Genomic DNA, 20,302 nt, shown 5'->3' with positions numbered 1-20,302 from the left:
GGGGAGGCCACCTGGGCTGAGCTGGGGAGTTGGGGGTCAGAAGACAGGAAGGTGGCCAGCCCTGCCTGCTGCGGCCCCCTCTGGAGGCCAAGGTCCCCTTGGCAGCAGCCAGACGTCAGCCACGTGGGCATCCCGGCCAGTCAGCTTGGTGGAGGCTACCAAGGGGGATCTGGAGGGAATGAGGAGCCCCCCTCAGTCACCAGACCTGCCTTCACCATCCTGCATCCCTTCTGCCAGGAGCCCAGGCTCACACCCTGGGGGCTGTCCGATCACCTTCTTTCCATCAATCTATCTGTCCTGTCAAAACTACCTCCCTGAGGCCGCCTTCATGTCACTCCTGGTTAGTCTCCTGCGGGAGTGGGGAAGGGGAAACAGGATTGGAGCCCAAGGGGGAAGAGGCAGAAGCCCAGGTTTGCTGACCGGGAGCTCAGTGGCAGAGGAGGCACCTAGGGAGGGAGCTGGGAGGGGTCCCAGAATCCCAACGCTAACTGAAAAGAAAGCCCTTCTAGGTATCTGGCCCCTTGAAGACTTCTAAGAATGGAGAGCTCATTTCCACTTGTGGGTAGCTCTCTGTTCCTTTGATCCAGTCCAAACGGGCCCCTTGGCACTGCCCCCTCCTGTGAGCCCTCTATCACAGCACAGTCTCATAAACACTAAGCACCTACTATGTGCCAGGCATACAAAAAGCTCTTGCCTCACATGAATGGAGGAGACAACATCTAAATAAGTGTGTAGGAGGTGGGATTGCAGTTGGGACTTAAAGGAGGCCAGGGAGGTCAGTGGTTGGAATAAAGGGGAAGTGTTCAGGCCTGAGGGCTGCAGCCAGGAAGCTGGTGTCTCAGGAAGTAAGGCGGAAGAAGATTGGAGAGGGAGGAGAGGCCGTGGGGAGCCCCTGGAATTTATTGAGTGAGGGGGTGGCGGGCCTGTGTGCTAGAAAAAGGACAGATTGGAGGATTGAGGCCAGCCCCCACCCAGCCCAGCAGTTACTGCAATGGTCCAGGGGTGAGGTGATGAGGACCTGCACGGGGTGGGGGCATATCGGAGAGGTGACATCGACCAGCCTGGATGTGGGGGGTGATGGGGGTGCCCCCTCTAGTGACAGGGAAGGGGGGCGGGTCTACCGGATGTCCAGTTTGAGATGCCGGGAAGACAGTTGGGAATGCCCAGGTAGATGGGCATAGAAATAGCCATTCAGTCCATGGGAGCTAAGGAGATCCCAGGGTGAGGCAGTCCAGGAGGATGGAGCCTGAGGGCCACCCACTGTTAGGGGCCGTGATCTGGAGGAGGAGAGCCCAGAGAGGAGGGAGACCTACAATCCTCGAGGGACGAGAGGCGGCTGAGGCTACAGAGAGGTCATGGAGAGGGAGGACGAAGGAAAGGCCATTGGGCTTGGTCCCTCACCGGAGAGGGCGGTTTGGGGGGAATGACGGGAGTTTAGAAGAGAGTGGGAGGGGAGAAAGTGGGCGCTTTCTTGTACAGCCTCCACCAAGAAAGCCCTACACTGGGCAGAAGAGAGATGAACAAGGGAAAGCCGAGGGGAGGAGAGGATCAAGGGAGGGGTTGGGGAGGATGAGGGAGAGGTGGGAGGGTTCCAAGAAGATGGTGAAGAAAGCCACCTTGAGCTGCCCAGGGGGCCTAAGAAGGAGGTCCCGGGACTTACTTGCTTCAAGCTCCAGGAAGGGAGGAGGGAGCAGGGAGAAGGGACGGGGGGGGGGGGGGCGGGGCTCGGGGGGTTCAAGACTGGCAGACTGTGCTGAGAGGGTCATGTGGGGTCACTGTGAGGATCAAAGGGCTTCCCCTCCCTTCATCCACCTCGGATGTATGGACAGAAGGAGGTGGGTCTCTGAGGGGACCTTGGCTTTTAGGCCACGTGGTCCGGGGCCAGAGTCTCACAGTGTGGGGGAAGTGGGAGCCTGGGGGAAGGGGCAGCTTGGCTGGATTCTTTCTGAGAGTGGCTATTCTAGGTCATTTCAGCTCAGTCATCCGGCAATGAAAAGGCTTTGCCTTCCCCAAAGTAAAATGCTCAGCGTCGAGAATCATTCCCATGGGGGGTCCCAACCCTCCACACACAAAGGAAGTGCCAAGCTCAGCAAAGCCCCCCAGGGGGCATGGGCTATTGACTGCTGACTCCGGACTGTTGCAAATCCCCCATTGAAAGGGTGCTGACCCAGAAAGTTGGGGGTGGGATGGGGCTATAAAGAGGGGTAGCCCAGGCAGTTGGGGCCACCTGCTTCTGCCCCGAGCATTCCTGCAATATGGGCAAGGTAACCAGTGTGCCCGGGCAAATGGGAGAGGAGAGGCCGGGGAGGGGACCCAGTTGTGCAGGGCAAAGTAGCCAGTGTGGCCTGGGCAGCTGTGAGGGGGGAGAGGGGAGGCCGAGGGGGGACCTGCTGTGTAGACAAGGTAGCCAGTGTGGCCTGGGCAGCTGTGAGCAGGGAGAAGAGGAAAAGGCTGAGCGAGGCACAGGGGCTGGTTGGGTAGCCCTGGTCTAGAGAGACAGTCAGGGAGATGGCCCCTGCGTGGCCTCCCATGGCCCAGCTCTCGCCTCAGCCACCGAGCATGTTGGTTGCAGGGGTTCATGGAGAAAACTGGTGGAACATGCTGGCTATCACTGATCCTCGCGGGGTCTCAGTTTCCCTCTCCGCAAAGTGGAGGCATTGGACTGGGAAAGTTCTGAGGCCCCTTCTAGTGGCTCCGGGGCCTGGAGGCAGCCCCTGGCTTGGACCCTGACCCTGCCTGCTCTCTCCCCGCAGATCACCTTCTATGAGGACCGTCATTTCCAGGGCCGCTGCTATGAATGCAGCGGTGACTGTGCCGACCTGCAGGCTTACTTCAGCCGCTGCAACTCAGTGCGGGTGGACAGCGGCTCCTGGGTCCTGTATGAGCAGCCCAGCTACAAAGGGTGCCAGTACTTTCTGCGGCGTGGCGAGTACTCAGACTACCGCCAGTGGATGGGCACAAGCGACTCCATCCGCTCCTGCCGTCTGGTGCCCAGGGTGAGTTCCCTAGGGACCTCTGCTGTCTTAGCACAGTCTAGGAGGAAGGGGGTGGGCCCCCAGCTCAGCAAGGTCCGTGGGCCTTCTGTGGCCTCTGGGCAGTTCTCATGAAGGGTGGGCTTGATGCCAGGCAGCCAGGGCCCCCACTGTGGCCCCCAGCTCAGATGCCAGGCAGCCAGGGACCCACTGTGGCCCCCCGCTCAGATGCCAGGCAGCCAGGGCCCCCACTGTGGCCTCCAGCTCAGATGTCAGGCAGCCAGGGCCCCCACTGGGGCACCCTGCTCAGATGCCAGGCAGCCAGGGCCCCCACTGGGGTCCCCAGCTCAGGGCTGCCCACTTTCTGCCCTTGCAGCACGAAGGCTCTTACCGCATGAGGATTTATGAGAGGGAGAACTGTGCAGGGCAGATGATGGAGTTCACCGAGGACTGTCCGTCTGTCCATGACCACTTCCACCAGAGGGACGTCCTGTCCTGTAACGTCCTGGACGGTTACTGGGTCCTCTATGAGCAGCCCAACTACCAGGGCCGCCAGTACTTCCTGCGGCCTGGTGAGTACCGGCGGCACAGCGAGTGGGGGGCTGGCACCGCGGTGCTGGGCTCCTTCCGGCGGGCCGTGGACAGCAGTTAGGCACCTGCCTGCGGGGCTGCTCAGTTCGATTCTTTCCAAACTCAATAAAAGTATTTATTGCTCACCGTGACTCTAATTCCAATATTCATTAGCTAGAACATTTAGTAAAGGGGGAGGCTAAGCCCACACACCATTTCTCGGGAGAGGCGGTGGCTACTGCTCTGTGTGTCCCAACTCAGGAGTAGTTTGCCTGAAATTACAGAAGGGTGAACTGAGGCAACAAGAGGGAAATGACTTTTCTCTGTCCCACCAGAAATGAGCGGTAGAGCTTGGCGATGGGGAGTGGGTCAGTGTGACCTGCTGAAGGGGGCGCCCCACAGGAGCTGAGTGCCTTTGGGCAAATCCCTTCTAAGAGCTAGGCTTCAGTCCCTTGAAGGTATGACGGTTTACAAGGTCATCCAGATTTTCCAGCTCTTCCATCTGACCTGGTCTAGTAGAAAGTCTCCTAACTGGTTTCTCTCCCTGTGTTTGCTCATGCCCCTCAGTGGCCCAGCAATCTTCCGGAGGCAGAGAGGTTTGACCAAGTCACCCCCCGCTTGGCCATGTTCCGTGGCACATTTGGCCCCATTCCCTTGCCAGCCTTACTCCCATCATGCCCTCTGGATGCTGCTGCAGACCCTCCCCCAGGGTCAGGGCTCTCCCCTCCCCCAAATACCTCTGCTAGACTCTTCTGCTGCCCCTGGGAGGATGTCAGGATACCAGCCGAGTAGGAAGTGCTTCGTTGAGTTCTGTATGGGACAAACCTGGCCATCCCCACATCTAGGCTGAGCTTCTGACGGCCTGGGCAGGCAGGGGCCCCTTGGAGGAAATGGGTTCCCTGGACAGCCAAAGTCCCCCTGCAGGTAAATGTGAGGATGACCCCTCTTGTTGCTGGCTGACCGCCACCTCTCCTGGTTCGGCTACGTGTGACTCAGTAGGAAGACAGACAACAATGGCTGGGGGAGGCATCCAGCTGAGTTGTTGGGAGGACTTCGCTCTGGGCTCCAGGCCTAGAGGAGGCACATCTGTGCTGGTGGGGGGCTTCCAGCATCAGTGGAGCCACACCCCAAAGGGGGGGACCTGCAGAAAGTTGTGTGGCACCACCCATTCTCCCAGGAATGGGCCCTTGTTTACAGCTGACCACAGCTGGGCTCCAGGAGGAGGTGGCGGCAGCTCCCCGCCTCTCGGAGGTCCATGGGTGCATGGGTGGGGAAAGAGAGGAGACCCTTCTCTCGGGGAGCCATGCTTTCTCGGTGGTGCTGCTGGTGGTGGCTGGGCCCTGGCATGAGCAGGGCCGCACCACACTGGGCCACACGGGGGCCAGGCCTAGTAGGAGTGAGGGGTGCTAGAATAACCCTGTTCTCAGCATACGGTTGGATGATGTTTGGGGGAACTTTTCTTCCAAATGGCTTTGCATGGGGCTGAGTGCTGAGAGATACAGAACACGGTGAACGGGAGGGAGTCACTCCCTCCCTGGCACCAGGCTGTGCCAGACAACATCATGCATGTCTCTGCCCTCCAAGAGCTGTAGTTAGAGGGGGAGAGCACCCACCAGGGGGCCCCAGGACTGGTAGCACTGGCCAGAGCAGAGCCTTCCTGAAAGGGAACTGGCATCAGGAGGAGGGGGAGGGAGGGCATGGCAGACCCTGGGGACAGCCCATGTCCAGCACAGACTGCCATTGTGGGGAAATTGTGCGTGGGCCAGTTTGGCTGCAATGGGGAGGGTATGGGGAGCAGCCCTAGAAAGAGGTGGGAGCCAGATTACAAAGGTCTTAAATGTCATGTGGCTCAGTGGCCAAAGCATCAGGGCTGGACTTCAAATCCTGCCTCGGACACTTATTAGCTGTATGACCCTGGGCAAGTCACTTTGCCCTGTTTGCCTCAGTTTCATTTATAAAATGAGCTGGAGAAGGAAATAGCAAACCACTCCAGTATCTTTGCCAAGAAAACCTCAGATGGGGTCAGGAAGAGACTGATGTGACTGAAAAACAACCAAACAACAAAAAACGTCAGGTAGAGATTTTGTTGTTCATCCGAGAGACAACAGGAAGACAATGAGGATGCCAGCCCTGGTCCTGGCGTCCACTGAAATGATGCCATGTTCAGTTGTCTTAATTACCTGAGGATGCCCACAACACACACAATACTATTCTTTAGAACATTTAAATGCCTGGTCCCTCCCTTGTGAGAACTTGGTCTCTGGGGAAATACACTCACCAATGACATGCCCCTTCTCCAAAGAGGCAGAGCTCTGTTCCCCAACTCTCCATTATTGGAGAATGGATTCCTGTGGGGGCAGAGAATTCTCCAGGCCTTTTGCCCCTAGCTGCCTTGCTCAATAGTCAGCGCTCAATAGCCAGTTCAGGTTGTAGTGACCACCTCTGCCAGGGCTGCCCACCTCTCCTAGCTCAGGGTGTGGATGAGAGCCAGAGACAGAACTCGGGAAATGTGGTCGCTGAGGCTCCTGGAGGCTGCAGACCCACGGCCACATCTGCATCCATCACCACTCCAGAGAACTCGTCTTCTCCCCAAAGACTCTGCTTTCTACTCCAACATGCAAGACAGCCACTTGTAGGGAAATGTCTCCACCAGACTGGGAGACTTCCCAAGAACACCCAGAGATGAGCCAGAGGAGCTACAGCCAGCCTGTCTACAAAGGCCTCATGCCCCCTCCCCAGGAGGTTCCTCCCCAAGAGGCCCTGTGGTGTCTCCGGGGCTCCTCAGGGCTCTGACCTCTGGGGCCAACAGAAGGGTGCACCAGACAGCTTTTCAGGACCTCGGACAGGGCTCTCCGGTCCTGAGTCAAAGCAAGTCAGTTCAGGTTTCACTTATTAAGCGCCTTTTCTGTGACAGGCACGCTTAGCAGTGGTGCCACACAGAAGAAAAGACAGTGGCCACCCTCAAGGAACAACTAGTGCTATGGGGGAGGGGGTGGCCAAAAAGGCACAGAGGTCCCAGTCATGGTGTTCTCAGAGTCCAGAAGCCTTTCAACCAAGTACTTGAAGATAAGGTGTTATTGAACATCCTGCGCTGGTAATATAGTCTCGAAACTTGAGGCATGACTGGGGTGGGGGGTTGGGGGGGGGGACAAGAGACAGCATGCAGGAGGTGGGAGTGACCTGGACTGCCTTAGACACAGCCAACTTATCACAGGCAAGGAACCACCTCTTAGGGTCTGATTCCTCACCTACAATGGAGAGGGAAAGATGGAGAGAGGGAGAGGAAGAAAGACACACACAGAAGTGTGGGGGGGAGACAGAGAAAGACAGAGAGACAGAGACAGAGGCAGAGAAACAGAAGGAGAGGGACATATACAGAAGGGGAGAGAAAGAGGGAGAGAGATGGACATACAGAAGGAGAGACAGAAGAGCAGATAGAGAAACAGAGAGACACGGAAGAGGCGACAGAGAGAACTAGACAGGCAGACAGAGACACAGAGACAGAAGGAGAGAGACACACAGAAGGGGGGGAGGGAGGGAGGGAGGGGGAGAGAGAGAGAGAGAGAGAGAGAGAGAGAGAGAGAGAGAGAGAGAGAGAGAGAGAGAGAGAGCGCACTAGACATAGACAGAGGCAGACACAGAGACAGAGACAGAGAAATAGCACTTCTACTACTTCCCACCTCTGACACAAAATGTCCGAACGTTTTGCAAACCCTGAAATGCTCTATAAATGAAGCACTTATTTTTGCCCATGTCCTTCCAAAAATGTGGATGGAGGGCAGAACAGAGCATCATACACTAGTAGAATCTGCACAGAGGACAGTCCTGGCCTTCTGTCTCTCTTAATGAAGTATAAAGTCCCATTGGCTGTCTTGACCACCACACCCATCTGCTAGTGAGATCACAGTTGACTTAAAGCCCCAGATCTTTCCCCATGAATTGCTATGTCGTGACAGCTATCAAGCCCTGCTCTGTACCTGTGAAGCTGATTTTTTGACCCAAGTGAAGGAAATCACACTTAGGACATTTTGTTGCCTTTGAGTTTGCCTATTCTTCCAGGCCCTGAGATTGTTTTAGTTCCTACGTGTCATCTACAACTTTGTTAGATGGTATTCTCAAAATGGGGCCCATGGACCTCTGGGGGAACCTTTTTCAAGGGGTCCTTGAGGTCAAACCCATTTTCATTTTGTACCCATTCTCTCTTTTTAGTGAGGCAATTGGGGTTAAGTGACTTGCCCAGGGTCACACAGCTAGTAAGTGTTAAGTGTCTGAGGCCGGATTTGAACTCAGGTACTCCTGACTCCAGGGCCGATGCTCTATCCACTGCGCCACCTAGCCGCTCCTGTACCCATTCTCTCAGAGGTTTCATGACCTGGAAATGGATGACTGGCCCGTAAACAGGAAGACTGAGCATCTCATTAACAAGAATGGTTGATGCTTTAGCCTTACAAATGGATGCATCTCCAGACGTGCCCAACAAATACAAGGGGAGGTAAAATATCCCGTGATGATGTGCTTGAATTTTCTGAGCTATCTTGGAGCCACTATTCCAACATCAGCCCTGATGGCAAAGCAAGCTGCCAGGGCTGCCTTTCCACCAGTCAAGACAGGGGCACTAAGCATACTTCCAGGAAAAAACAAGAAGTCCAGTTTTACTTAAGAATGTCCTTGAGGAGGCAATGTACTTCCACTTAGCCTTGGCCCTTGTGGGCAGGCATGCTCTCTCTCTGTGGGGTGGAATGGAAGAGGTGGGGAAAGCTTTTCTGCTCCCTGACAAAAAGAAAGCCCTTTTGTGGCCAGCTGGGTGGCCACTTTTTTCAGGGAACACCATTTTTACTTGTAAGAGTGACAGACAAATGCTAGTCATTCCCCTCTGGTGTTTGGCAGATGTCTTCTAAAAAATGAACCAAGTGAGTCTGTTACTTCAGAGTAAACAACTGATTCTATTTGTCACCAGTGATAAAATTCAAATGAAATTTAGAATTTTGGAAGACTTCTACCTGCCACTGTGAACTTGGCAGATTCCCAACCTTTAAAGACCTTTCCGATTCTGTGTTGATATTAACACATGTGATCCCCCAAACCCACCATTTGCCACTGTATAATGAAATGTGCCAACATGTATAAGATCCACGTAACTCAGGGAACCCACATTTTCCAAATGAATGAGGCACAAAGTAATACTTTCAAAGACAGACCAATAAATATTAACACAACACAGGATGATGCCAGGTTGGTGCCTGATCCTAGGTGATCTGATGCATCTACTTCTCTCTTTTCCAACCACATAGCAGGGTGAGGGTGGCCAAAATTAGATACTGCAGGAAATCGAATGCAAGAAAGGAAATGAGAATCTGGCTGTCTTTGACAAAGCCAGACATTAGTGAAATTGCAAAGCTGTGAAACAACATCTCCTCACTATTTTGGAGGGGGAAATAGTTTTAAATTAAAATTGTTAACATGTAATAGATTTATTAATATTTTACATTCATTTTTAAGTTGCTGATTTTAATTCTTAATATGGTAAATATCAATAGGTATAACCCACATCAACAAAAGCTCTTTGGGATCTTCAATAATTAAGTGTCTAAGCGGGGCCTGAGACCAAGTTTGAGAACCTCTGCTTGTAAAGCAGACTGTTCAATGCTTTTATTCAAACTACTGGTAAAAAAAAAACCCCAAAACAACAAAAAAAAAACCCCTCACAGAACTGGGGAGGGCCAAGGGCAGAGCTTGGGGACATTCCACTGGAGAGTCTAGGCTGAGCTCTGTGGGTGAGCCATGGCTCTATGGGGCTGGTCACTGAAACTAAGCTGTGGAGCTAAGAAATGACAGCTAGTGTGGTTGCTTTTTCTAGCTCTATCCACAGGTTATCAGAAGAGATGCAAATACCGAACTGAAATCCACACACGGGGCCCTTGGCCAAAGGCTCAAAGTTGCGTCTCTAACGAGATGATGTAGGAAACTTGTGGGAGCCGAAGTCCGGCTTTCTGGCCTTCTCATTCTTCACTGTCTGCAGACATCACCAGTGTGACAACCACACCCACAAATTCTTTAGGTGATCTGGGTTGTGGCACCTCTGGGCCTGGTGCCCACCATTATGGATGGCAGGTTCGTGCACTAGCAGAGGCCACAGTTAACCACAAGGCTTGGCTGGGATCAGTGGCAGCGGCCCTTTGGCCACAGCAGAGTGGCCGCCTCTTCCTTGTTGTTTTGGCCATGGTCAGATGGGCAACCACATCTATACCACTGCCATATCGGGGTCTGGGTCCGCATGCTGTCCTGGCTGGTGTCCAACGCCAACCTGGGCCCACTGCCATGGGCGTAACAAGGGAGCAGTTCCAGATTGTTGGTACACTGCACTGGCATCTGGCACAGTATCAAGGAAGCCACAGGTGCCTGAGGTGGCACAGTCAGATGCTCATTCACATGACCATACTGCTGATTTTCTGAAGGAATGTCCATTGATTTCTTTCTCCTGCCCAGTGGCCACGTGTTCTTGTCCCTTGACTTGAGTGCAAGGCCGAGGGGCAAGTGGACGGCCCGACCTTACGGCAGTCCCACAGGAAGTACCGCTAGCCAAAAAAGAGTCAAAGACAACCCCCATCTGCTGTTCGGAAAAATGGCTTATTTTACTAAGATTCAGACGATCGTTAGAGGAAGGCTAAAGAAAGGACAATCAGTGTGCCCCTCCCCTCCAAGGTGATTCTTTCCCAGAAAACATAAGAGCTGGCCATTCCAACAGACAGCCACATGCCACTGATGCTGCCGTGGCTCTTCTGTGGTCCACCATTGATGACCATTCCCATCAAATTCAGGGTCAAAGCTAAGCAATTCACAAGGATCCCCCTTAGAAGGGGTCAACCGTGAGGAATCCATATTTGAAACAATCCAAAAGCCCCAAGACTTAGGCAACAAACTTTGGTCAGACTCTCCCAGTGGGGGCCCTTCAACTGGAGGAAAGACCCCCGACGCTCTGAGAGCTTCAGACCTTCTGACAAAGGGTAATTGGCACTGAGCACTGATGTCCCTCTTCCTTCCTCATGGCCTACAGGCACATGGATGTCCAGAGAGCCTGGAGACCCATTTCTGAGGGTGCTGTTGCTCTCCCGGTCAGCCTAGCACATGACTGAAGAGGAAGAGAGAAGCCACTGTATTCTTCCTTGAGTGCCCAGACAGGGGCTCAGCTGAAACCCTATGACTGGAATGCTCCCTGGAAGCTGGGCTCTCGCTGTGGGTCTTTCTAGCCCCACCAGATGGGCAGGGCCATGCTGAACGCAAGGACACTTTGAACAATCCCTGTCTACCTGGGAGACTGGGCTTGGGAACAATGGCCTCGGAGACTCCCATCACCAGATGACTTCCCTGTCGCCCAGTGGGAAAGCTTGGATTTAAAAGGACCAGCTTTTCCCAAGGCCTGGATCCCCAATATTCACATACAAGAGTGAGCTCTGGAAACAAGGTCTTGGACAGACTCAGAGCCTCCTCTCTCTGGGCACCACAGTTTGTCCCTTTAGGGTGCTGGCCATCCAAGTGGGGAATAGCCTTGGGGCACACTGACCACAAGGAGCTGTCCAAGGAAGAGGCACAGACCCAGCCCCTCCCAGCTCGGTTGGGGTCAGGCTGCAGTGGATGACCTTCAGGTGGACACAGCAGCCCAGAACCTTAGCGTTCTTCAGACAGCTCTGGTTTCCGAAGGGCCTGGAGGCGGTGGCCGACTGTCTGCTGGACAACTTCCAGTCCCTTAGCGTCCAGTTCCTTCAGAAGCAGCAGGACAGCATTGAGGATGTTGTTCTGTGGAGAAAGGAAAGGGAACCCCAAACATAATCATCCCCTTCCCCCTGAGTGGCTCCTCATGGCCACACCCAGGTCCCTCTGCCCTGGTGCTTCCTGTAGGAAGAAGTCATTCATGGGCTGTGGGTGGGAAGAGGGTCCTCTTCCATCCCCCTTCACAAGCACTACTCAGAGCGGGGAGGGAACATCCAGCCTGCCCTGTCCCAGCGCAGATACACCCAGAGCCTGCCAGGAAGAAAACACGGACAACCCCCCACCCTCCCAGAATGGGTCATGGATGGGTGGTGATCTGCACCAGGGAAGGCAAAAACAACGTGGAGGAGGCCAGACCTACAGAGATGGTGGCCCAGGAGGCTTGGGTGACTGGAACCAGGGGTCTCCTGCTCAGCGATTGTTTTCCACCCCATGGGCCAGGTGTAACACACAGTAGGTGGTTAATAAATGCTGACTGCTGGGCCTTGGCTGGCACAATGACAAGCTCAGCTGATCCTGAGCTTGGCTCTGGATGTGAGTGGGAGCCTCAGCTGCCTGTCAGCCAGAGGGCCGGGGAGCCAGGCCTTGGGTCCATGCCACATACTCCCACTTTATGCAGGCGCCATCTTTAAAGACAGACAGCCCCCGCACCTTGTTTACCCGCCAGGTCTACTCCAGATCTGCTATGGGGACAGTTCTCAACATTCGCTCCTCTGAGAAGCAACGCTTCTTCTCTTAACTCGTTTTGGAGAAAATCTCCCTAGGACACCCCCTCCCCTGCCTGCCTTACAGAGGGCTCCATCCCTGGCTCTCCTCTACCTCACTGCCTGCTGCCCCTTCTTGGCCCCACACGAGTCTGGGTCTTCCGCTAATGCCCATCAGGCCCAGTGCCAGAGCTGGAGGACCTGGCCTCGGGCCCGGGCGGTGGCAGCGAACGCAGATGCTTTTTCACTCACTTCAGGGGGCGCTGCCAGAAGTCCGGCCTCCGGATAAGTGGGGAGCCCCAGGGCTCCCACAGGCCTGTCCTCGCACTGGGCACACAGGAGAGTGCTCCCAGGCACACTCACCCTCTTCTTTCGGCTACTGACTGAGGCTCTTGGGGAGAAGGAGGAAAACCGGTCCCTGGGCAGGGGCTTCATGCCAAGCTGCTCCCGGATTTTGCTGGGCAAAGGGAGAAAATGATGGGCATGAGGGAAGGGGCAGCTTTGGGGGCTGCCCTTGGTCTGAAGGTTCCCTTGGGGAGCAAGGAAAGCCCTCGAGTCCTTCCTGCCTGCTCCCACCTCCAGGCCTCTGCACGGGCTGTGACCCAGGCCTGCCAGGCCTTCTCTGCTCCCCAGGTCCTTTGCTTGCCGGCCTCACCTTGCCCCCTCCCCAGCCCCTGGCATTTATTCCCTTTAGGCTGCGCATGCTTGGTGAGGCGGGGCCAGAAGGCTGGTCTCTGGGTGAGTCCCCGGGCAAGTCTCCGCCACTATTGCAGCTGGAGGAAGCAGAGGAACTGACTTGCCCGGGGGTACCCCACACATGCCAATGATATTGCCAGCCCCAGCCCTGAGCACTGTGCCTGCCACATGAGGCCAAGGGCTTCTCAGGCTGGGCTTCAGCCACTGTGGTGCCAGACCCAGTCACTTCTCTGGGGTGGGGTCCCTGCAGGACCTCCCAGGGCCTGGAGGTGGCACCACTCCATGGAGCCCAGGCCAGCCCTCTCGAGGTGCCCCTGTGACTTCAGGCTGACTGTCCTGGGGCCAAGGGAGAGGCTCACTTGGTCTCCTCCATGCTGTCACTGAGCAGGTCGCTCTCCATGTCTGCGGATGAGTCAACGGTGCTCAGCTCACAGGAGAGCTCGGCATGACCGTTTTCGGAGGCTTGCCGGGCCGGTGCAGCCGTGATCTCCTCACCCTCAATCAAGGCCTGAGACAGCTCTTCTTCAGTGACACCTGTGGGGCGAGCAGAGACCCGATGTCCCCAGAGTCGTTCTGGGAGATGCCCCACCCCAGAGAAGTGACTGGGTTGGGCACCGAACACACCCTTTTCAACCTGGGCGACCAAGGAGAGGCCAGGGCCTGGTCATCCCAGTGTTTGTGTGACCCTCTTCTGGTGGGCGTTGTTATCGTGTCCTTATAGAATCACACCTGGCTCAGTCCAATGTTCTCCTGGGGCCAATCCATGGCTGGGGGTGACCCAAGGCCAGGGCAGGAGGCCCACGGGCTGCCCTGGTGCCTCCTCCTAGGCCACGGACACGGCCCCCAGGAGGGGGTCCCTGCCCCTCCCTGCCTTCTCTGCCTGGCTCACCTGAATCAAAGGGTGTGGCAGTGTGAGACTTGTCACCTCCCCCAGGTCCAATTCTTCTGCCCTGCTGCAGAGCAGCAGCGCAGACTCAGGGATCCCTCCCCTCATGCATTAAGGGCCTGGTGTACTGAGCTCTCCAAAGCCAGGGAAGGCGCCTGCCCTAGGATGGATGGGAAGCCCCTGCCCCGTTCCCCAGAGGTTCACTCCCTTCCTGCCGGGCATAACTGGGGTTTGTGCAAACACCAGACTCTCCCAAGGAGCTGGATGTGGCTCATGACTAAGACACATGGCAGTGGGTGTGTGTGTGCATATGCTTGTGCACACAAGCTAATCAGAGGATCGCAGACCAAGGCTGGAAGGGTCCCCCATTTTCCAGACGAGGAAACTGAGGCCCAGCTCCTGCTGCCTGGGGGCTCCCTGAGAAGCCATGGTAAGAGCAGACAAAGTGATGGGTGACCCCGAGCAAGCCCCTTCCCTCCTCTGGGCAGCAGGCCTGGGAGTCAAGTCTCAGACACTGACCAGCTGTCTGCCTGTCTCCTCATCTGTAAAATGGCCGGCCCCTCTAGGATCTCTGTGGGGTCCAGAGTGTCAGATGTCACTGAGATGACTTGACTATAACCGCAAAGATGAGGGGCTAGACTGGCTGATCCCAAAGGCCCCTCCCACACAGCTCGAGCACCCCCCCACCCCGTCTGACCCAAGATGAGGGCTCTGAGGAGTGAGTCCCCACGGGCCACCTCCCCCGCCGCCCCACCTACTCTGGTTGTCCAGCTTCTGCAGACTGGGCAGGTTGCGCAGCACGGTCATGCGGTAGCGCCGGGGGTCAGGCCCGCAGCAGGGGTTTTCCGACAGCCACAAGACCCTCAGGCGGGGCAGGTCCTTGAGGTAGAAGAGCTCATCCAGACTGGGGATGCTGTTTTTCCGCAGGTAGAGCTCGCTCAGGTTCAGGCAGTGGCTCACGGGCTCCAGGCTGGAGATGCTATTGACACTGTGCCAAGTGAAAGGGTCGATGCCCAAGGGCCCAGGGCACTCAGCCCGGCCTGGCTTGGCACTGGGCAAACTCTCCTACAGGCTGGCGGCCTTCTGCCAGCTCCCCTCCCCTCAGGGCACTGGCCTCAGTGAGCTCCGGCAGTCTTCCCTAGGCATGCTGGCGGACCATGGTGGAGCCAAAGAGGAGACCAGGAGCGTCGCTCAGGTCAGCGGCCTTCCCGGGCCTCCTAACCCAGGAGGGTGTTCCTGTCTTTAAAACTCCATTTTACAGGTGGTGATGCAAATGCCCAACGTCTGCCCCCAGGAAGGAGGGACCTGCCTGGAAGGTCCTGGGGATCTCTGGGCTGGGTGGGGGAGGGGAGGCAGAAGGCCAGGCTCCGGGACCCCTGCCAAAGGCCGTCTGCAGGTCCCTGGCACCCCTGAAGCTCTGTCTGCCCTCTCACCTTGTCCAACACTTCTCCTTCCCTCTGTGCCCGTGTCCTTGTCCACTCACTTAAAGGGACCCAGAAGCAGGGGCTTCCAACCCCCACTTCCCACCCCCACATCATCACTAGCCCTGGCCAACCCCTCAAGGAATTATTCCTCTACGCTTCTCTTTCTTGGGGAAACTCCTAGAAAAAGCTGTCTACACCTGCAGTCTGCCTCCACCTCCAACTCACCTCTTTGTAACCTGGCTCTCAAGCTCAGGCTAGAGGCCTGAACATAAGCAACCAAGAGAAACAGAGGCTGAGACCCCCCACCCCCACCCACCCCCAGAGTGAGTCCTTTGTCGAAACCAGCAGATGCTCCCAAGAGAGGGGCTGAGGGAGGGGCCCCAGAGAGGTTGCCCAAGCCCGGGGCCCTGGCAGGGGATGTTCTGGTACCTACCTGAGTGTGATCACTTCGATGCTGGGCAAGCTTTGGCAGATGGAAATCTGGGAGTGCAAGAATGCCACAGATGAAGATGACCCTCCTCCCCAGTGGGGCCGCCCCTCCCTTTGCTTACGGACCCCACGGGGAGGGGACCACCCAGACGGGGCCCTTAGCTGAGGTGGGGCTTCAGGTCACTTTGTTCTGCCCTCCCCACCCAGGCTTGTCTCCCTGCCCAAGGGTGCAGGTAGAAGGAGGAGGAAGACCCCCTGGGGAAGGTGGGTTAGCGAGCCAGAGCCTGGGCTTGGCTGATGTTCAGAAATATTCCAGTGTCAGGGGCCCCGCTTCAGGGAGCAGGACCCAGACCCACCAACACAGGAAGAAAAGTGGAGGAAGGAATCGGAGGGGGAGTGGGCAGACGAGGCCCTTCAGCTGGACTTGGGAGAGGCTGGATGATGTCACTGGCTGATAGAGGCTTGGTGGGGCCACAGATGAAAGGTGAGCCCACCCCCCACCCCCAAGAAAAGGCTCCATGGCCTTGCTAAGGAAAGGGCCCAGTAAAGCACAGCAGCACTTACATCAGTAAGACGGCTACCCCTGGGAACAGAAGAAAGACAAACACTAGGTTTTTCAAAATCCGGCCAAAAGAGCATCACCAAGAAATGGGGTCCAAGTCCGGCCCCAGAGGGGGCCACCCAGAAAGCAAAGAAGGCGCAGGGGAAACTCGTCTGCAGTCCTGGGTTCCCCCCAAGTGCCTCCTGGGCATTCCCACCCATCTGAACAAGGGGAGCGGGAGTGCACAAACAACTCCCCAAGGGTAAGAAAACGATCTGGGGGCCCCAGTAGCTGTCGTGGCATGTCGAGGCAGCCCAGCAGGCTGGCGGCAGCCAGAGAGAGCAGGTCTGGGCCCCGCTTCCGGACGGACCCCGGGGAGGCTGGAGGGCCGGCCCCGTGGGAGGGTGACCAGAAACCCCGGGGGGTGGGCGCGGTCTATCACTGTGACTCCCATTTACAGAGGGGGAAACTGAGGCAGACGGGGAAGCCAGGGTTGGGGGCAGGCTGAATCCTGCACCTGCTGACCCCGCCCCGGAGGTGCCGGGCCCCACGGGCTCGCCCACTCTCTCTCCGCGCCCCGCACCCTTCCCCCTCCCCCCAGTCGCCGCCTATGGTGGAGCGCACGCGCAATTCAGCCCCTTCACTTGGAGGGAGGCGGGGGGGGGGGGGGGGGAGAGGCCGCTCCCCGGGACGCATGCGCCGTGCCCTCATTCTGGCCCGCCCTCTCACCAGCAGTTTAGCTTCTTCACGCTCTCCAGCTCCGAGGCCTTGGCCCGGGACAGCACCATTTTCCGGGTCAGCTTCATGGCCTGCCCCAGCCCGAGCTGCCGGCCTGCCGCCGGCTCAGCGAGCGAGTCAGCGAACAAGCTACGGACCCACGGGCCGCTCCGAGCACCCTGACGGCGGCTCCATCCGCGGGCGGCGGCACGTTTCTAAGGGGCGGGGCCTGAGCGTAGCCAGGGGGCGGGGCTCCGCGGCTTGCCGGGATTGGAGGGCCGCGCGGGTCACGTGGCAGGCAACGGGCTCCTCCCACCGGGCCCCCGCTTCCGCTGCTTGGTCCGGGACCTGCGCAGTGCAGAATGCAGCCGTTCTCCCCGCCCCCTCCTGCGCATGGTCACTAGGCTCGGTAGGCTCAGCTCCCGGCTCCGATTTGGCTCCCCTGCTGTTCCTGCGTTTAGGCTGGGGCCCACGGTCGGGCGGCGGCCCTGGCCCTGAGTGACGGTCCCGCCCCGCTCTGGGGGCCCGCAGCCCCGCTCCCCCCGAGAGAGGGGGCTGCTCGGGAGGTGTCCAAGGGAGGGCGAGAGACATAGGCACGGTCAGGGAGGGAGGAAGGTCAGAAGCCAGGGTTCCAACCCACTCACGAAGGGGCCCGGGGGAGCCCTGGGACCCTTGGATCCTCGCCACAGCGAAAGGGTCCTCAGGCTCTAGTCCCTCTCCTTTTTACAGACTGGGAAACTGAGGCCCCTGCGCCCGGGGAGCTCCCACGCACTCGGCTATTCAGGGACACCGTGGATGCGGACGTTCCGCGTGTGCCCCTCCCCCAGAGCAGGGACCTGCTTGATGTCCCTAGCGCGGAGCCCGGGTCGGGTGCCTGGGTGACTGACCCGGCCGCCTCTCTCCGTCCCGTTGCTCCCGGCCCTTCTCTGTGACTCCCTGCCTTTGGGAGGCCGGGAAGCCCAGGGTTTGAATTCCATCCTGGCTGTGGGCCCCTCTCAGTGCCTCAGTTTACCCCGTAACGCCGGGGTAATCGTGCTGTCTAGGGTTGGAGTCAGAAGCGAAGGGAGGTGCCTTCGCAAGTGTTGATGCTCTGCCTGAATGCAGTGTTCAACTGTGAGGGGGCAGCTAGGTGGCGCAGTGGATAAAGCACCAGGCCTGGATACGAAAGGACCTGAGTTCAAATTTGACCTCAGACACTTGACGCTTACTAGCTAGCTGTGTGACCCTGGGCATGTCACGTAACCCTTATCGACCCGCAAAAAAAAGTTCAACTGTGAAGCACCCCGTGGCTGAGTTTTGTGGTTCAGGTGGTGACCCCGTTTGGCAGAGATACTCGAAGGGTTTGTGTTTCTCCAGCTCCTCTGACAGATGAGGAAACTGAGGCAAACAGGGTGAAGTGACTTACTCAGGGTCACACAGCTAGTGTGTGTCTGAGGACAGATTGGAACTCAGGTCTTCTGTCTCTAGGCCTGGCACTCTATTCCCTGAGCTACCCAGCTGCCCCAGTCCAGTAAACACCAGACACAAGCAGGCTCCAAGCAAGCCAGTATCTTTCCTCTTTAGAAGCAGCTTAGGCAAGTTATTGTGAACATCAAATGAAGTAATGTTTGTAAAGGGCATAGCACAGTGCCTGGCCCATTGTAAGTGTTATAGAAGTATGTGTTCCTTTCCCTCTTTCCTCCTGCCCTTCCTCCTTTCCTTCCTTCCCCCCTCCCTCCCTTCCTCCTTTCCTTCTTCCCTCCCTTCCTCCCTTTCTCCCTCCCTCCCTTCCTTCTCCCAGTTCCCAGAGAGCTGGGAGTCTGATCTCTCCTGACTCTATGTCCTGATGCTGGCCCTTGAGATCACTTTAGATTCTAAGGACTTTGAGAACAATGGGATGGCCTCCAGCTCTAACTCCTGGGAAGCTGTGGCTGGCCCGTAGGTCAGTCAGCTGATAAGCTCTTATAAAGTGCCTACTGTGGGCCGGCAATGCGGATACAAGGACAGAAGTGAATCACTTGGGGGAACAAAGGTCAGTTTGGCCACTGGCTATTACTGGCCACCATCCAGGCTCAAGGAAGAGGCGGTCTGACCTCTAGGAGCATCTATCTGCAGTTTGTGGGGTGGTGGATCTGGAAATGGATCCTGTAGAAGGAGCTGGTTGAGCTGAATCTCTAAGGAAATCAAAGCTTTTCTGAGTCAGAGGTGAGGAGGGACAGCATTCTGGATGTGGGGGCCAGAGCAAAGGCCTCTGCTCTTCTTCCACCACTCCCAGGATGGACACTGGAAGGCGGATTTGCTCATTGAGGCTGGACTGGAATCTCCTCTCCCCATCCAAGCACACTGACTGTCCTACCCACTGAAATGTCTCAGACTGATGGAGATGTTCCCACTTGATAAAGGGATCCTGGCTAGAGTATTAACCCTGAATTCTGAGCCAGGTAGGGTGACTGACTGACTGACTGAATTCAATCCTACCTTTACATTGCTGTTCAGACCTGGGCTTTAGAAATCTCAATCTGGCAGATATGGAGAATGAATTAGGGCAGATGCAGATTTAAATCTAAGTGGAAAATGTTTAATAAAATGAGTATGCAGTACAACATATATAATGTTAATTTGTGGTTTTCTAAGTCAATATGCAACCTGCAGGGATCTGTTGCAATACTCTCCGTGAGAGGTGATGAGGGTCTGGATAACGTGGGGATGGATGATGGAAATCTTATGGCCATGGAACCAACAAGACTTGGCAACAGATCGGAAGAGAAAAGTATTGAAGGTGACTCCAAGGCCGAGAGGATGGATGGTGGCCAGTAATAGCCAGTGGCCAAACTGACCTTTGTTACCCCAAAGTGAGATCATTTAGCAGATGGACCAGTCACCAAGTCCACAGAAGGTCTTTTGTCCAAAAGTGAGGTCTTTCCTGCCCTCAGGGAGCTGACAGTCTTTGGGGAAGACACATCCATGAGAATATACAAACCACCTAGAAAATGTAGCCAGGTAACTTTGGAGGGGAGGGCACTAGCTGCCAGGGAATCAGGGTGACATTTGAGCCAAGTCTTAGAGCACATTGGAGACTCTTACTTTTTAAAATAACAAACATTTTTGTTTGAAGTTTGAGGTTCCAATTTTTATCCCTCCCTCCTTCCCACCCCCTCCCCACTCCCTGAGGTGGTAAGCAATCAGATAGAGGTTATACATTATGTACATTATTATGTACAACATGACCATATTAGTCATTTTGTATAAGAAAACTTGAATAAAAGAAAGACAGTGAAAGAAAGTGACAAACCGCCTGCTTCAGTCTGGGTTCCATCTATATCAGTTCTTTCTCTGGTGGTGGGTACTATGTGTCATCACTAGTCCTTTGGGATTTTCTTGGATCATTGTATTGCTGAGAATAGCTAAGTCATTCACAGTTCATCCAACAGTATTGCTGTCACTGTGCACAATGCTCGATGTTGGAGAGTCTAAGAGAGGGACAGGAGATGGGGAACTTGGTCTACACTTCACTCCTACACCAGAGTTGACTTGGGAACAGCCAGCCTCCTGTGGAGAGAGGGGAGAGCTTTGTTGGTCAAATAGGGACTGGAGTTCTTGTCTTGGGAGCAGGTCCC

The 20,302-nt window shown here is 56.1% G+C and overlaps 2 protein-coding genes across 5 annotated transcripts; one reads left to right on the top strand and one right to left on the bottom strand.

The window, feature by feature from the left end:
* Positions 1-903: 903 nt before the first annotated feature.
* LOC122725568 (gamma-crystallin B) lies at positions 904-3,624 on the top strand. The gene is made up of 3 exons (XM_043962750.1): positions 904-1,046; positions 2,754-2,996; positions 3,349-3,624. The coding sequence occupies exons 1-3, from the start codon at positions 1,011-1,013 to the stop codon at positions 3,622-3,624; spliced, it is 555 nt and encodes a 184-aa protein (XP_043818685.1). The 5' UTR covers positions 904-1,010.
* Positions 3,625-10,150: 6,526 nt separating this feature from the next.
* Positions 10,151-17,047, bottom strand: CFAP410 (cilia and flagella associated protein 410). Of its 4 annotated transcripts, none has more exons than XM_043963151.1 (7): positions 16,719-17,047; positions 16,013-16,031; positions 15,453-15,499; positions 14,354-14,583; positions 13,069-13,243; positions 12,266-12,470; positions 10,151-11,336 (listed from the first exon to the last, which is right to left on the bottom strand). In XM_043963151.1, exons 1-7 carry the CDS (start codon positions 16,793-16,795, stop codon positions 11,208-11,210), a joined length of 882 nt encoding a protein of 293 aa, XP_043819086.1. In that variant the 5' UTR covers positions 16,796-17,047; the 3' UTR covers positions 10,151-11,207. The 4 variants fall into 4 exon arrangements, with proteins under 4 accessions (XP_043819086.1, XP_043819088.1, XP_043819085.1 ...); XM_043963153.1 differs by having other exon boundaries at positions 12,377-12,470; positions 16,719-17,044; XM_043963150.1 differs by lacking the exon at positions 16,719-17,047 and having other exon boundaries at positions 16,013-16,603.
* Between the last annotated feature and the right edge of the window lie 3,255 nt (positions 17,048-20,302).

Source organism: Dromiciops gliroides, chromosome 4, assembly GCF_019393635.1.
Source record: "Dromiciops gliroides isolate mDroGli1 chromosome 4, mDroGli1.pri, whole genome shotgun sequence".
Classification (NCBI taxonomy): domain Eukaryota; kingdom Metazoa; phylum Chordata; class Mammalia; order Microbiotheria; family Microbiotheriidae; genus Dromiciops; species Dromiciops gliroides.
The sequence above is the reverse complement of the archived record's forward strand: the minus strand, read 5'-3'. Positions and strand labels throughout refer to the sequence as shown.

What these genes read in the sequence shown, in the direction of transcription:
- LOC122725568 (XM_043962750.1), top strand. Translation starts at nt 1,011, where the DNA reads ATGAGGACCTGCACGGGGTGGGGGCATATCGGAGAG. An exon ending in GGTGGGGGCATATCGGAGAG is followed by an intron (nt 1,047 to 2,753) that starts GTGACATCGACC and finishes CTCTCCCCGCAG; the next exon opens with ATCACCTTCTATGAGGACCG. An exon ending in CCTGCCGTCTGGTGCCCAGG is followed by an intron (nt 2,997 to 3,348) that starts GTGAGTTCCCTA and finishes CTGCCCTTGCAG; the next exon opens with CACGAAGGCTCTTACCGCAT.
- CFAP410 (XM_043963150.1), bottom strand. Translation starts at nt 16,210, where the DNA reads ATGGGTGGGAATGCCCAGGAGGCACTTGGGGGGAACCCAGGACTGCAG. An exon ending in ATCGAAGTGATCACACTCAG is followed by an intron (nt 14,584 to 15,452) that starts GTAGGTACCAGA and finishes CACTTGGCACAG; the next exon opens with TGTCAATAGCATCTCCAGCC. An exon ending in TTCTGGCAGCGCCCCCTGAA is followed by an intron (nt 11,337 to 12,265) that starts GTGAGTGAAAAA and finishes CTTTCTCCACAG; the next exon opens with AACAACATCCTCAATGCTGT.